The sequence below is a fragment of the Dreissena polymorpha genome, chromosome 16 (genome assembly GCF_020536995.1).
Source record: "Dreissena polymorpha isolate Duluth1 chromosome 16, UMN_Dpol_1.0, whole genome shotgun sequence".
NCBI classification, from domain to species: domain Eukaryota; kingdom Metazoa; phylum Mollusca; class Bivalvia; order Myida; family Dreissenidae; genus Dreissena; species Dreissena polymorpha.
This window is the reverse complement of record NC_068370.1, coordinates 28,866,635-28,882,801: the sequence shown is the minus strand read 5'-3', so window position 1 is coordinate 28,882,801 and position 16,167 is coordinate 28,866,635. Positions and strand designations below refer to the sequence as shown.

The 16,167-nt window shown below is 33.7% G+C and overlaps 3 protein-coding genes across 4 annotated transcripts in view; 2 read left to right on the top strand and 1 right to left on the bottom strand.

Moving 5' to 3' along the window:
• Positions 1 to 16,167, bottom strand: part of LOC127862663 (pikachurin-like) — a 232,930-nt gene that overhangs the window by 83,465 nt on the left and 133,298 nt on the right. The window lies entirely within an intron of this gene.
• Positions 1 to 16,167, top strand: part of LOC127861733 (neurogenic locus notch homolog protein 1-like) — a 195,471-nt gene that overhangs the window by 172,808 nt on the left and 6,496 nt on the right. The gene's annotated exons all lie outside the window — the stretch shown is intronic.
• The window catches only part of LOC127861556 (uncharacterized), a 28,999-nt gene that overhangs the window by 6,336 nt on the left and 6,496 nt on the right, over positions 1 to 16,167 (top strand). Inside the window, exons 3-5 of the mRNA XM_052400167.1 lie at positions 14,086 to 14,227; positions 14,929 to 15,001; positions 15,724 to 15,891. Coding sequence (XP_052256127.1) covers positions 14,960 to 15,001; positions 15,724 to 15,891 — 210 coding nt within the window. The 5' untranslated portion in view covers positions 14,086 to 14,227; positions 14,929 to 14,959. The remainder of the gene's footprint in view (positions 1 to 14,085; positions 14,228 to 14,928; positions 15,002 to 15,723; positions 15,892 to 16,167) is intronic.

Sequence of the window (16,167 nt, the reverse complement as noted above, 5' to 3'; positions counted from 1 at the left end):
AGAAGTTCCTTATTTTAATATTTAATACATTATGCAATATTTTTTTAAAGTGAATGCTTAATTTATCTAAACATATTTTTTTTATAAAATCTTCAAATACACATGCTTTATTACAACAAAAACATATGTGTTTCACATATAATTATAGTAAGGTGCAAAGCATCCCTGATAGAATAAGAATTTACATTAACGTTCATATTTAAGACATAAAGTAATCATTTTTACAAGGAAAATTTTATTTATCTAGACGTGTTTTTTTTACAAAATATACACATACACATGCTTATTACAAACAAAACATATGTGTTAATCATGTAATTAAGGCAAGGTACAAAACATCCATGATAAATAAAGGATTGTCATAAATTCTTATAATGAAAACTTATTTTATCTAAACATATTTTTTTATAAAATCTACATCTACGCATGCTTATTACAACAAAAAACATATGTGTTATCATATAATTAAAGCAAGGTACAAAACATCCCTGATAAATGAATGATTGTCACCAACGTTCATGTGTTGCAGATATCATGTATATTATTTTTTTACAATACAAATTGTAAAAATGTGATTTATTTTCAATAATAAAAGATAATGATAGCGTGGCAGCAAAATATGTAGATTGCAACCATGGTGGGTAAAAAGATATGGTATACAAGGACACTAGAGTCCTATTAATTGGCCGACATAGGTCTATACCGGGTAGTCAATGATTTAGACTATATGAACTGCATGAGTTTGTGAAATAGCAATACACTGGGTATAGGTGTATTATACTATTATGTTGATTCTAAGATAGATTTTAAACAACAACTGATTATCTGTTATTACATTATGTGATTTTTTAAATAGTCGAATATTGAAACTTCTGTATTGATGATAATGCAATTCATATAAACAATAGCGCAGTTTAAAACGTGTTAAGCATATACAGAGCGCATATAAACACATGTTTTTAAGTGATTAATTGTTAGAAAAACAGTATTGTCAATGTTTATTTTTTTCACTACTGCAAAGACAGCTGCAAGATAATGTACCTTAATGTACCCCCAGTAATGCAACAACAGTTCATTTTGAACAATTGACCTATAATGTACATATAGAAAAAACAAATATTCATCCTGAATATACTATAGTATAGGATATAAGTACACATATTATTTAACACGCGTCCGATACTGCTTTGCTAGCGATTGCATAGTCTAATCATATTTGCCTTCCATGGCTGTAAAATCGTGTTTTTCCTCTTATAAACATTTCCTCTGTTTCATGCTTTCCGTACCATGCTGAGACAAATCTGGTCTATTCCTTCCCAACAATCTTCATACTAGTTTTCATATACCATACCAGTATTTTAAGACTTGCTTGCGTTTAGCATTTTAACAACTTTACCCTTACGCATAATACAACATTCAGCCACAATATTGCGTGCAGAAATAGCGTGAACAGAGAGCAAGTCGGTCTCGAACAGTCTATGCATTTAACCAATTTTGGGAATTTCTTTAACCACTCTCTCCCTTACTGATGATTCCATATTAATCAATAACGAGAGTTTCAGGACAGCAATAAAAATTAGACAACAAACCAAACACGCCTGTTTCATCAGGTACAGCAAAAAAGCCGATGTGTTCCGTGTCTACAGCATCAACAATTTGCCTTATCATATTAGCGTCAGTTTCTTCATGGTTTGTGTTTACGACAGTTCGATTGATTACGACAATGTCATATATTTCAGTACCATCATCTCATGCAATGACTAGCTTGAGTGTTTCAGCGCACAAGATGTGAACATCTTGATTCGTGCCTACCGCTTTTTTAAATCAGAGAGATCAGCTGTTTTTTTGTGCTCTCAGTGACACCTAGTATTACATTATGTGGTGGTTAACCCTTTAGTTTGTACACCCTTAAAACAGGGGATTTTCTAATTGACCTGATCATACTGTTGGTGCTGAACTCCATATATAAGTTAAAAACTACGTAGAAAACATATATCCTTAGTGTGTGTCTTATTTAAGAAAATTGTCTATGTAGTCATGTATATTTCCGTCTATTGGCCAGTGAATAACTTAAAGGATAGCAGATCAATCTATTTCTGAACATGGGGTCAAACTATCAATGCTTCGCTTAGACACCTCGCCTTTTAATAGTCTCTTGAGCACCCGTTTATGAGATACCCCTGTTTCAGTAAGCATAGCAGTAGGTACTTAAGTCTATTCATGGCTTTGTATATAGTGTATAGTTTATGTCGACTTCACTTGAACTATCTTGTAAGCCAATCACTCTTGCATAAATCAGATTAATGTCAAACACTTTCACGCCTGCCATCCTAATGTGCATTCTAGGCACAGCGTGGGTTTCATCCTTAATATATATTGAACAATCACGTATTGGTTTACCAGTCGGAAAGTTCACTTAACTAACCTTTCGCGTTGCAGTCAGAAAGTTTACTTAACTGGGAGGATGATAACTTTGGATCCAACGTATTTATACATAATGTCAACTTTCACCAACTATCTGCTTTATCCTTAGAATCTGAACTAATCCTCATCAGATTTTTCTCTGTGTGTTGCTATTTAATTTCCAATTAACTGGCACTTCTTATTTCTTTCAGATCTATATCCCTCTTGCTGCAAATATGGAATCTCAAACTTCAAACCATGAATGTTTCAGTTTTAGTGTTGCTCTTCTAACCCTCTTCTTACCATGGCGATATCTCATACAAGTTTTTTCTATAAACATATCGCTACATATGGCAGTCCATATTCTCTTGAACGTATCTATTGACATGTTGTCCCTTTAAAAATTTATCTTGTACACGTTCAGGCATTTCATACACTGATCTTATATAGTAGATGCCGAATCTCGCGTTTTTAAGTTTATAAAAGACACCAAGGACGTATGGTCACATGAGCTTTATGCCAAGTGCGGATAGTACGGTCAATCACATTTTACTTCTGCTCGTAAACAAACAAAAGTAAGAAATACGGCCTCAAACAAGCAATTAACTCTCATTTTAGACGAACGACTGCCAGAAGCTTGTTTTTAAGATACATTTTTAGGTCACCAAATGTATGAACTTTATTTTTAGTAAATGCCTTGCGCACAAATTCCTATTGTCAGTAGTCTTAATGTTCGAACATTATGTGGACAAACTGGACATGTCTTCCCATTAGAGAATTTCGGGACTGTTGACTCAATTGTTGTTTGTCTAACCATCGACTCTACATTTGCTGAATGAGCTGAATAAAAACTCATCCATATTAGTTTTGTTTCAAATTTTCGGTACAACAATAATGGTATTGTAAACTGTTATGTACTATATTCGGAACATCATCAATACTTATAATGAGATTACTTGTGTAGTCCATAGTTGCCCAATGACAATCAAATTAAGATGTAAATCATTTGAGCTTAGCGGATTTATGTACATAATTTTGGCAACTTCATGTAGTGTAAAGTCTATTAAAATCTACAAAACACAAGTGTATGTTAGATATAGCTTCTTATTTTCGTTGTCTTTAATCTCTTAATGTGTAGGTAACAATTCAATTTAAGTGCTTTTGTTTGGATACCCTTAAATGTTTCTTACAAAATGTCAGCAAAGACAATGTATCAAGTTGTTATAGCATGAATTTCCGATCCGATCCGATCGATTATGATGAAATTTTAACTACAATCATGTGATATGCGACAATATTTATAGACATTTTGGGTACAATCTGGAATTTAATTTTGATCAATTCACTCCCAAGCTAAAAAACATTAAATTTCAGGTTGAACAGATGCTTAATAATGGATAAAGGCATAAATATATAACAATATATGTCAAAATACTGAAACAGCGTCTATCCTGGACGCCATTTCGGAGATAGGAACTTCAATGATACCAGACCGGCATCATTTAGATTCTCGAGAGGAGTTTCAAACCAAAAATCCATTATTATTCACCCTAAGTCCGGGTTTATGTCGCATTTTCCGGACTAATAGGACTGTTTTTGCTGGCATTGCCAGCTCTGCATGGGGTTGTGGTTCTTGTTTCAACGAAATTTGTTTGTATTCATGTGAAAATTGCGTACAACTTTAACTAAAGGTCGTATAAAACTGTGACCAAGGTGAGTTTTTAGATCACCTTTTGTGCGTCCTGATTTATCCTTCGTTTGTCATGAACATTTAGATTGTGAACACTCTGAGGCCATATGTATTGCCTAGTATTCGAGAAACTATAAAATAAATTTTGTCCCAATTGTATCTGGGCCGCGTTTGAAACTTTGTCACTTTTTTGTCAAAATACAGGCTACTGTGAAAAATATAATAGACTTTCTCTAACAAGTATTTCTAATGATTTCTAGGCTGAGTTAAAAAATGGTACCGGTCTCATGAACAACATTGTCACAAGGTCAGTTTACAGACCCTTTATTCGTATGAAGTTTAAGATAGTCTACATAGTAATTTGTCGATGAAGCATCATGTGTCAAACCCACTTACTGGTGATGTCTTTTTTTACTATGGGTTGTTTTCAATTTTAGAAATATTAATCAAAACTGGATTTCGTGTTCTCGATCCTTAAATAATACATACATTGATGACATTTTTCATAGTTACAGTTTTTAATAATTCTTTGATATATTTACATTGAAATGTGATGAAATGATGATTCACATTCAAACCTTCAATGAGAGGTAACATGGCAATTATATAACAGTTTTTTCCTAGCAGCAAAAAAAAACAGTGCATAAACAATTGATTTTTTACCCACTTTGTGCAAGCGCGCGATTGCTCGTTTCGAGCTCTGTTGGTTACGTTGTGTTAAAAACTAGGAAACTAGGTATAATTAAAGACAAGGCATGTGAATACTTTTTTTAGCCCAATCGTCATAAAACTTTTTTAGAACAGGTTTTCTAAAAATACCTCAACTTTTTAAAAATGTGATTCCAGTTCCTTGAAAACACAGGCACGATTGAACTGGGAAAGTTTACTCATTTGGTTATGGTGAAACTTTCATTTTTTTAAGTCATTATGAAACATGTGTTAATGATATTTCATCAAAATTAAAAAATGTGTCTGGTCCTATGAGGAACATGGCCGCAAGGGTGCGGTTCGTTTTTCCCTACAGGGTTTTAGTAAAAGACTTTAAGAGTCTTAGTTTTGTCAACACTCATAAAACTTGCTCATATCAGCTGTTCATATAATGTCTGGTCTGCGATCAAATATGATTATGGACGATTGAGAAGCATTACTGCAGATGGACCTGGTAGTTTTTCAAGGGGTCTCAGAGGAGCCACAGTTTATATATAACAACACCAGAAGTCTTTTAGATTTTCAGATCGCAAAACCCTTGATCTTAATTCAACCACTGTGATCAGTCTTGAACAAACAACACACACAGATCTGTACACACGGTCAGTTGTGTCATTATAAAAAGATTTTCTGATCTAATCAATTGTTTAAATTCAAAACAAAAGATAAGCAATTTTGTCAGAATTTTCAAAATTTCAAGCGAAACTAAGGGCGTTGGTAATAAATTCTTCTTGGATATTGATAATGATGTGAACATTTGTCAGTCTTAGAAATTAGCCTCACCTTTGATACACGGAGCTTAATGCATTTGCGTTAAGTGTCATTCCAGATTAGCCAGTGCAGTCCGAAATATCAAATCGGGACTTAAGTGTAGATCTAGTACAATTTTAATTGGAGTAGCATTTTATCAGAGGTATGAGTTAAAATCGCACTGAATGCATGTATTGCAAATATTTTGCATATATGTTTTGATACAAAACAAATCACCGGAAATCGACCTATAAATAAGTCAAACATGAGCTTACGTAGAAAAATGAGGTTAGTTGTAAACCTACCAACATACAAGTAATCGACTGGAATTTATTTGATAAAATTATTATAAAGTTATTTTACACCTAAGATGTAGAAAAGGTTAACGCTTGTTGCACGAGTTTTTCATGTGTCGTGTGAATTACTCACTCAATATTTATTTCCAATTATTGCATTTTATGTCTGTTATGAGGTGTTCAAATGCTTGCGTAAAGCAATATATGTAATAACGTTAAATATGTTCATGAACGTTATATGTTGAAACAAGTTGATCCTGTCATACGAATCATGGAACTGCATAAACATAATCAGGAAAGTGTTGAAACTAAATGGAAACTCGGGAGCGCCAGCAGGAGAGAAACTTGAATTAAGCAGGTGACCCTTTTTTAATAATTAGCATTTTACATCTTCAAGTTGTACTTTAGTCAATGCAAATGATCAGTTGCATGAACCATTATAATTATATAGGTCTAACTAATATGTAGATTAAGAATCGACAACTAAAACGTTTTGTTTTAAACATTTCTGAACGGTAAAACATCTCACTGAGTTAACAAGTCTTCTATAAAACGATAAAAAAAATATTTTAAACATAAATAAAGGTGATACAGCCCGAATATCAATAACGAAGCGTAATTGACGTTTGCGCATATATGCCACTGTTTTGCCTCGTTTACACATTGCCTAGTATGGCTTACATAAGTGGCACAACGTAAATGAAATTCGGAAGCGCGAATGTGGCGACGGAGTCAAAGCACTCTCGCCTGTCGTTAATTAGAACGCTGTCGCGACTATAAGTGAAATGAAATTGATCAGGATTTACTCGTCTTTGCTCTTCGAATAAAAACACCGATTTAAGTTCTTTTTGACCATTTTTCAGCAAATTTCGAGTATCTAGTATCCTTCGTATTAAAAATAGCAAACGACTTATTGATCAGCACAAACATTTTAAATAACAACAACAAGAGTTTACCTATTTAAATGCGCCAGCTCCACATCTTAATAAAAGATACAACTATATGTAATATTTATATAAAAGTATATTAAGTCTTTGTTTCTGGCGTTCTTGTTAGCTTGTCTTAAGCGCGACTCGCAATGGCATGTGTTTAAGCTCACCTGAGCACATATTGCTGATGGTGGGGGGCTTTTAGGATTACGTGTTCACATTTGAAAGAGTACCAAGGACTCTTGCAATTTCGAAGAAGAAGATGTTAAAAGTGATTGTTTTCAGTCTATGTAATATGGTTTAGTATTTCGTGGGTAAATGTTGCTCTACAAAGTTTGTTCTATAATATCATGGGGTCAAAATTTGCCCAGTCCTTATAGTAGATTCTTGTTTTTCTTCTTATCAAAAGAGGATTCTACAAAACCCCAAGGTCCATAGATTTGGTAATTGGCATCTATCAGTGTATGGTTGTCTTCTACCAAGTTTGTTTAAGTCATGCCCATGTGGCCATAACTGGCCTCGCCAAACGATCGCATTAGTTACATAGTTTACATACTGTAAAGAACTTATTTATTTATTCTATGAAACCAAAATGATCAGAGGTTTGGTATTTGGTGTTTAACATCCTGTAGTTGTATTTTACAAAGTGTATTATATTACGTATATGCCACAATGGTTAAACATTTCCCGGCCCTAGAGTTTGATTTTTCTCCCAATATGTATTTAGTCATGTATGTAATATTTTCAACGGGATTTAAAATTCAGAGTTTTACTCACAAAGGCTGACGGAGGCTTACAAGTTACTGCTGTATTACACTTTAACTATTAAGTTTCATTAACCCTCGCTCTTTACACGCATAGAACAGTTCTATTTCGGATGCTCAATTTCGATATCGTTAATGGCCTTCCACAATATACAGAGTTGTATTGTTCACTCTTTTATTCAGAATAAGTCAAGAAAAAAATGGAGTCTACGTGGACATGATGAAATATTTTAATTCTTGTTAGAGAGTTGCACTTTGCGAAGTTTTGGAATATGCCAAGCCAAAGAAATTACAAAAGATCACGGTGAGAACGTTTTCTTAAGAAAAACGTGTTAAGTTTTTTTTCGGAAAAGAATGTGGTCTTCTCCGGAGGTCAATATCGAATATTGTTCACAATACGAAGACGATAAGCTCAATTATTATGGTCCGTGGGTTTGATTGTCTGTTTGCTAATTTGAGTGAGTGCTTGTTTTTAACTAAATAATCATCATAATTAGAGAGCGTGCTTAAAGCGTGTGTTCTGTGCCAATTTCAACCCGCATAATAATACATACTTTTAAGCATCAATTTAGTGTACCAATTCCTTAAAATATACATATATGTTGAATATATGTTCAATTAGAAATTGTGATTATGTTTCCACATGTAATATATGAGGTTTGGTATTTATTATTTTTGCATAACGATTTATATGGTTTTTGTAAGACGATCAATGTGCTTAAAGCGTGTGCTTTGTGCCAATTCCAAACCGCATAATAATACATACGTTTAAGCATCAATCAGTGTACCAATTCCTCAAAATACATATATGTTAAATATATGTTCAATAAGAAATTGTGATTATGTTTCCACATTAAATATATGAGGTTTGCTTTGTATTATTTTTGCATAACGATTTATATGGTTTTTGTAAGACGATCAATGTCCTCCATTTAATGTATTATAACATGTTTACACAGATCTAAAACTAACATGTTTGAGTGTTACATGTGTTTCCATAATTCATCTACTCAAACGTGTGCGATATGTTTTTCTACATAATTTATTAAAATGCGAGTATTGTTGTAACCTTTTTCATTTCTTATGCAATGTAGTATGTGCAATTATTACTGTATGATTAATTCTTATTCACGTCGTATTTTGATAGGTTTATTATACCCTGATTAAGACCTACGATGTACCATGTACAAGTCGTTATATATTTAATTTATGTTCTGTTCTGAAATATATTTTGGTAATCTTATCTGACACTGAAATGGACAGATGTTTGTTAATTGGCAAGTAACGTTCGCTTTGTTTGTTCAAATCATGCACCTGGCGTCCGAAATCGCCATGCTCATGGCTCAAATTATTTTTTAAGACTTGTATAACACATTTCAACACACTTCAAATTTCTTCTCTGAAACTGTATGGGTCAGGTGTTTGATATATGGTGTGAAACATATAATAGTTCTTCTCTTCTAAGTTTGTTAAAAGCATACGCATTTGGTCAAAACTAATTGATGTTAATTCGTCCGGCTGGCAATAGTCACACCGTTTTCAATTAAGTACCGGACGGTCTTGGCATTTGTTTCGTCATTGTATCGACCTAACGTCCGATCTTTGATATTCAGGCGAACCGCAACATGCAAAGTGTCATCGAAAGCATTATTAAACTTGTATTAATTTGCGCGACTTTGAATATAATCTCAATGGATTTTCCACACTTTGCTGTTTTAATTAAAACCCATTTTATTGCAAGTCCCGCATACGTATATTTGACGTATAAATAAAATGTGCTGAAAAATAATTACCCTTTTTTAAATATGTTCATGAAGAAATTAAAAATGCATGTATAATTATATAAATCCATGTATTATTTTATTGAGAACTGTATCGGAATATAAACATACTCGCTGGAATGCATTTATTTAGTATCGTTTATGCGGAGCGAGTGTTCGATGGCATAGACGGGATCGTGTATATAAATTGTCTATTGCCGCATAGACAAACACGTCACGTCTTTGTGGTAACACGCCAATTCATGTTCACATTCATGTCAGTTGAGGTTTCCGTAGGGCGATACGTTAATGGCTACATGTTTTTCTATGCTTTAATGTATAACACTCATAGCTAAATACTTTTCATGAGATCCCTGTAAAATAAGCGTATGCATCGACGACATATTATGTGACCAATCGCAAGACGTTGTGATAATCAAATGTCGTCCATAAAATACAAGTACTTAACAACAATACATACCTTAAATGATTTATAAATTTATTTGGGTAACAAAAGATTTTTGAAAAAGCTCGTTTGTCGATACCGTACAGAAATCGTTGTATAAAATAATAAATACACAAATTTGTGTCACACCTATGTATAACTCAATTGTTTTGCTTGAATTGGTTTTAAGTCAATGTGGATCATTTTTGTCTCTTATATTTAATTTGCAATATTAAAAACAAAAGATCTATTATTTATTTTAGCTCGATTGCATCGAAAACCTCAGGTTTATTGAAATGCTCTCATGTCCGTTTCCTGATTCTTGAACGATAATGTATGGCAAGCGGTTCGACGCATAATCCCAATAAACTATGTTTCTCATAAAAATCTAGGTTCTTAGAATGAGAACCCAGGTTCTCGCTTGAAGATTGCACATGGCTTCCAGAACCCAAGTTTTCAAATGAGAACCTAGGTTTTCATGAGAACCTACGTTCTGATTTGAAAACCAAGGTTCTGGTAAGAACCTAGATTCTCAGAACGAGAACTTAAGTTCTCATGAAAAACCTAGTTTCTTGGGATTATGCGTCGAACTGCTTGCCATATCCGTGGTTTTCATTTGGAAACCATAGTTCTCATGAGAACCTATGTTTACAGAATTACGCGTCTTTAATGCTTAATCCGTGGTTTTCGTTTGAGAACCATAGGTTCTCATGAGAACCTCGGTTTCCAGAATTACGCGTCGGACGGCGTAAACTTGCTCGTTTGAAATACGAGACACGTATTATTCAGGGCGCAGGATCAATGGGGTTCACATATGATTACACAGGGACTGGACATAATGAAAACACGCCGTGAAGAACTTTATTTTTGCAGATATCTCAAGTTATTGAAATATGTTTGCATTAGTTTTTCTTGCAGTGTGGGCCGATATCTTACGATTGAATAATACATTATTACACATTATCAATAGAGATTAAACTAATATTTATACCATTATGATAGCTTACTATATCACAGACATACTTACAATAGAAAACTGTGCCGTACAGTCGTTTGAGTCCGGAACAAGGGAACTGAATATCTGAAACTCATTTAATGCTGTAACAATGAATTATGTAACGATTGATCTGAATTTGTTTCAATGTTTAGTCTCAAAATAATATTTACAATTAAAGATGTATTTCATAAACAGTTTAATTTTGTATTAACGTGTTCAGACCAATGTCGACCGATTACTTTACTAATTTCATTCCTCAAGAAGTTTCCTACAAGTTTCGTTGAATATTACTAAGCATTGTCCGAACATTGTTAAAAAAATGTTCTTGGGGAGTAACATTCACTGTTTCACGTCTATTTCTTATCATTCTACACATATGCCACAAGCGTCAAAAATCAATGGGAGAGAACTGGAGGTTAATTATGGCAAGCGGTTCGACGCATAATCCCAAGAAACTAGGTTTCTTATGAGAACCTAGGTTCTCATGAGAACCTAGGTTCTCATGAGAACCTAAGTGCTCATGAGAATCTAGGTTTTCATGAGAAACTATGTTTTTCATGAGAACCTAAGTTCTCATGAGAAACTAAGTTTATGAAATCCCAAGAAACCAGGTTTTTCATGGAACCTAGGTTCTCATTCTGAGAACTATGTTCTCGTTTGATATCCAAGGTTTTCACAAGAACCTAGGTTCACGACAGCCTTTCTAGTCGTTCTCTCTGATAACCTAGGTTTTTATGAGAACCCAACATTTCATTTGGGAACCAATGTTCTCATCAGAAACCTAGTTTCTTGGGATTATGCGTCGAACCGCTTGCCATAATAATTAACGTGGTATTGCATTAGCACATTCAGTGCTGTAATTTGAGTATAATTTACTTATCCTTAAGAGTACATAATATTTCATGAAATTACTCAAGACGGTCAGAACGACGATCAGTTATACTTCTTAACACTTTACTTATAGACATTGATTTAACGTTTCAAATGCACTGAGCTCACAAAAGGTTACCGCTGTTGACCTTTTCATCGCTCGCTGATAACCTTCCCATAAAGACACTATATACCTTTGCATTCGTTCGTACCTCCACCAAGAGAAAATCGTCAATAAATGCTCAATACTGATATGAGCTGGGGTTTAATCATATATGGAATATTGAACACCTGTCTAAGATAACAAGCAATATTGTCCCCTACCGGTGAAACAACACCATTGTCAGTAAAATGTTTTATTTTTATATTTGTTGTCATAGCAACCAGAATTCTTGACGTAGGAACAAAATGAAATGACGTGCATAAACTCCATATTGCCATCTATCCATATTACAAGTTTCATGAGAAAATGAAGAACTTGTAAAGTTATCGCAGGATCCAGAAAACCACCATTTTCAGCAATATTTCTAGTTTATTTGTTGCCATAGCAACCAGAATTATTGACGTATGAACAAAATGAAATGATGTGCAAAATCTCCATATTGCGATCTATCCATGTTTTAAGTTACATAAAAAAATATGAAGAACTTTTAAAGTTATCGCAGGATCCAGAAAAGTGTGACGGACAGACTGACAGACGGAGCGCAAACCATAAGTCCCCCACCAGTGGGTGTTAATAAGAATGTTAATTCTGCTGTTTCGTGAGTTTCAGAATTCCTGTGTATTAAGTTAAATGTGTTTACTTATTTTTTTCTTTAAAAAGTTGTCTTTGCATTACAATTTTGAAAGTTAATGCGTTTGGATAAACAAAAATGGTACGGAGAATATGTGTATGAATCTTACCATTCACAGATCCAATATCATATTACTCAAAACCATGTGTGTTACTTGCCACTTTGACCATTTTATATGACTGAGTTTTTTTTGGTCAAGTGGACTGAAGACAATCTGTTCCGAGGCTTTTGGCTACTTGGGTAATCGACGTAATATTAATTTATGATTTGCACTGCCTTTTTTAAAATAAACGATCGCTTATCTAGAAATTGAGTATTAGTATCCACGTTATAGTTCAATTAATGGCAACAACCGTCAGTGTAACCAGTCCACGATCATATTGTGAAAATCCACTTTGGGATTATATTTAACAATGTGTTGTCGAAGTGTTCAATTTGTGAAATGATTCGGCCATCTATGTACTAATGGATATATAAAGTTACCGAATATGGTCATTAGTTCAAAATCTAAACAAGCAAACGTCTACCATAGTGTGCCGTAATAAGTAATATATCAATTTTAATCGTAGCGTTTGCATTTCAATCCTGAGAATTGAGCTATGCATGTTTTAAATGTACACTGTTCTTTAAAGTCATTAGCTACATATTAAGTTTTTCCAATGTCTAATTCAATTCGATTCATAATTTTAACGAGTAGTGTCATTGAAACTTGTACGTAACTAAATATCAATATTCTGTATTGTCGAATTTGTAGACAACGCTATCGTTGTTCATTAATTTGGTATCATAATGTACTAAACGTGTAAAGATAATAAATTCGTAAAGATATTTTATGTTCCATTTGCGTGTCTGTGCGAATTCGTTAATATTTCGTTGGAATGATTCACATTTTCAAAGCGATATGCTTTGGTCGACCGTCGTGTAGTAACCACAATATGCAACATGTCTTTATTTAAAAACAATTTTAGCAGAATTCGGTTATTTAATAATTCAGTTAAATAATCGGCTATTATTGCCCAAGAAGAAGAATACAAATCAGTTCACAAGTACAACCATATGGCCGCTCGATTAATATTTGAACCGATTTAATAATGTATTGCTGCCTTATTCACACAACCCGCGGTTATGTTCAATAAAATCGTTCATAAAGCGGTTTTCTACTTACGCCGTTTTTTGAAGGCCCAATACATGGATTGGATTTTAATCGTTTTGCTATTTTGTTACTTACGTGCTTTTTCAGCTGCAGGGCAATATTGTCGAAATGAATATTTTACTCACTTCAGCCCCGTGAAGAGGTTTCAAATCAACATGCTTACATATATTTAATATTTCCCACAATCTTAGAATGAAACCATTTAGTGTGACCAACATATTGTTAATAACAAATAAAAAACAAGCAGCGTTTTGATTTCTTTATCAAACTGACGGTATGCCATCAAACAGTCCATTACGGGATCGGTAACTTATACTTCAACTGCCTCCATCACATGTGTCCCTCTTTCAGCTTGTCACAAATTTAATTATCTGTAGCTTTTGCAAAAGTAGCAACATAAAACGTGTTCCGTAGTCAGTCACTAGTCACGCCTTAGAGAACTTGTTTTACTTGTGCAGCAATATGAACTGTTAAAAGGCACCTTTTTGATTCTGTATGATTGCTTTTTGTTCCAATAACAATGCAGGGGCGTCAACATCTCAAGCCCCGAAATCACAATCAACCCCCTCATCGACTACGGAATCGTCGACATCTGTGTACATCGGCATTGGGCTCGGCGTCTTGGTGTTTGTTGTTATTGTAGCAGTTATTGTCATCATAACAAAGAAGTAAGCTTACACGTTACTTGTAAATATTACATTTATGTTGAATAAGAAATAATAGATATTGAAATAAATATAAAGAGTTTACTGTCTGCGAGTGCACTTAATACATCAGATGCAATTCAATTATTATTCATAATGTGATGTACGACACAACATACATGATTATTCGAGCAAGCGTTCATTACACAGGTATTAAACATTCGTATTGATCGTAGAAATAAGGTGTCTGATTACATTTGCATATCTTGAAATAGTTATGGTTTGAAAGTTTTCAACTTGCTCAATCATCTTCTCTTTTCATCAGACTCAATAAACTTCTTCAACTCCTTTGTGTGTAATTGTAACGCCACAAAGCAATTCATTGGGGGTAGTTTTTATCTCTCCTTCATCTTCTTACGACGGATGATTTTGACCATTGCTTTTTGTTCCTAAAGGCATCAATGGTATCTTAAGCTTTGCCTTGGGAAGTTCGATTGCTGCTGGTTATAAACTTTAAAAGTCATGTTAATTTGTAGCTTTCTTCAAGAGCATAACTGCTTCTTCCTTCACTTTGTTTTGCACATTTTGTTTTGTGTTATAAGTGATTCCAAATTATGTATTTATATATTTATTTTTAATTACTTAATACATTTTTTATTGATGTTTTAATGTATTCATTTGTATTTATAATTGTATAATTTACATTTAACCTTTGTGAAAAAAAGACGAAGGAGTCGTAATACCCCCAGCTATCCGATGACAGACGCCCACCACATGACGCAATGCGTTCCCTCTCAGGTACGTTGAAACACATTAAAACAAAAACAGTTATTTATATGATATTGCTCTACACGACCTGTAATGTTGATGATACAACACAATTGTACCATAATAAAACAACAAGATATTTGGGAAAGACGAATATATATATATATAAAGTGAGCCACTGTTCCTTAATTTTTAGGTGTGTTTAAAATATAAGCGATTACATAGAAGGCAACGAGAGAGTGAGCAAAAGAATAATGGAAATGTGTTTGTGTTAATTTCTATTTTGTTCTGAAACGATCAAATGATCAGTATTTCGCCCAAGCCGCCATGTAAACCAAATAATGTGTTACTGTAATGGCCACTATACATAATTGACTGATTCTTTCTAAAAACTGAAATATTCAAATATTAGAATACTCAAGATGTAAATTGATATGTTTTGCACGGTTGAGTAAATGAAAACCAGGACTGCAGACGATTCCTCGCTCAAACTGTAAAATTACATAAATGTAGTATTCAATGGTCTTTGCCAACTGATAGTATTTGAATTGTAAAACAGACGCTATTAAAATGATTGCAACCTATACGAAGGTTGTGAATGTCTGAATTATATAGTATTTAATTTGGTAATTATTCATACAGGATGATATTTGAAAGAATTGCGCACACACGAAACGATAAATATCTTCTAGATTAATAGAACCTGGTATCGTAATGAACATGAGCTAGACCACACTTACCTTATTATGCAGGAGAGAGACTATCAACCACTGGCAGCCCGTGGTCAACTCGGAAGCGAGTATGATCGCTTAGCAGACCGTGATGTGCTTCCAAGACAGTATGATGACGTAGAAATCACAGAGACGAGCTTTCAGTCTGACGTCCCACAATACAGGGCAACACTAGCAGCAAGGACGATGGTTACTAAAACGAATTATAGAAATTCTTTCTATAAACTGAAATATTCAAATATTAGAATAATCAAGATGTACATGTAAATTGATTTGTTTTGCACGGTTGAGTAAATGAAAGCCAGGACTGCAGACGATTATCGCTCAAACTGTAAAATAACGCCAATGTAGTATTCAATAGTCTTTGCCAACTGATAGTATTAAAATTGTAAAACAGACGCTATTAAAATGATTGCAACCAATACCAAGATTGTGAGTGTCTTAATTATATAGTATTTAATTTGG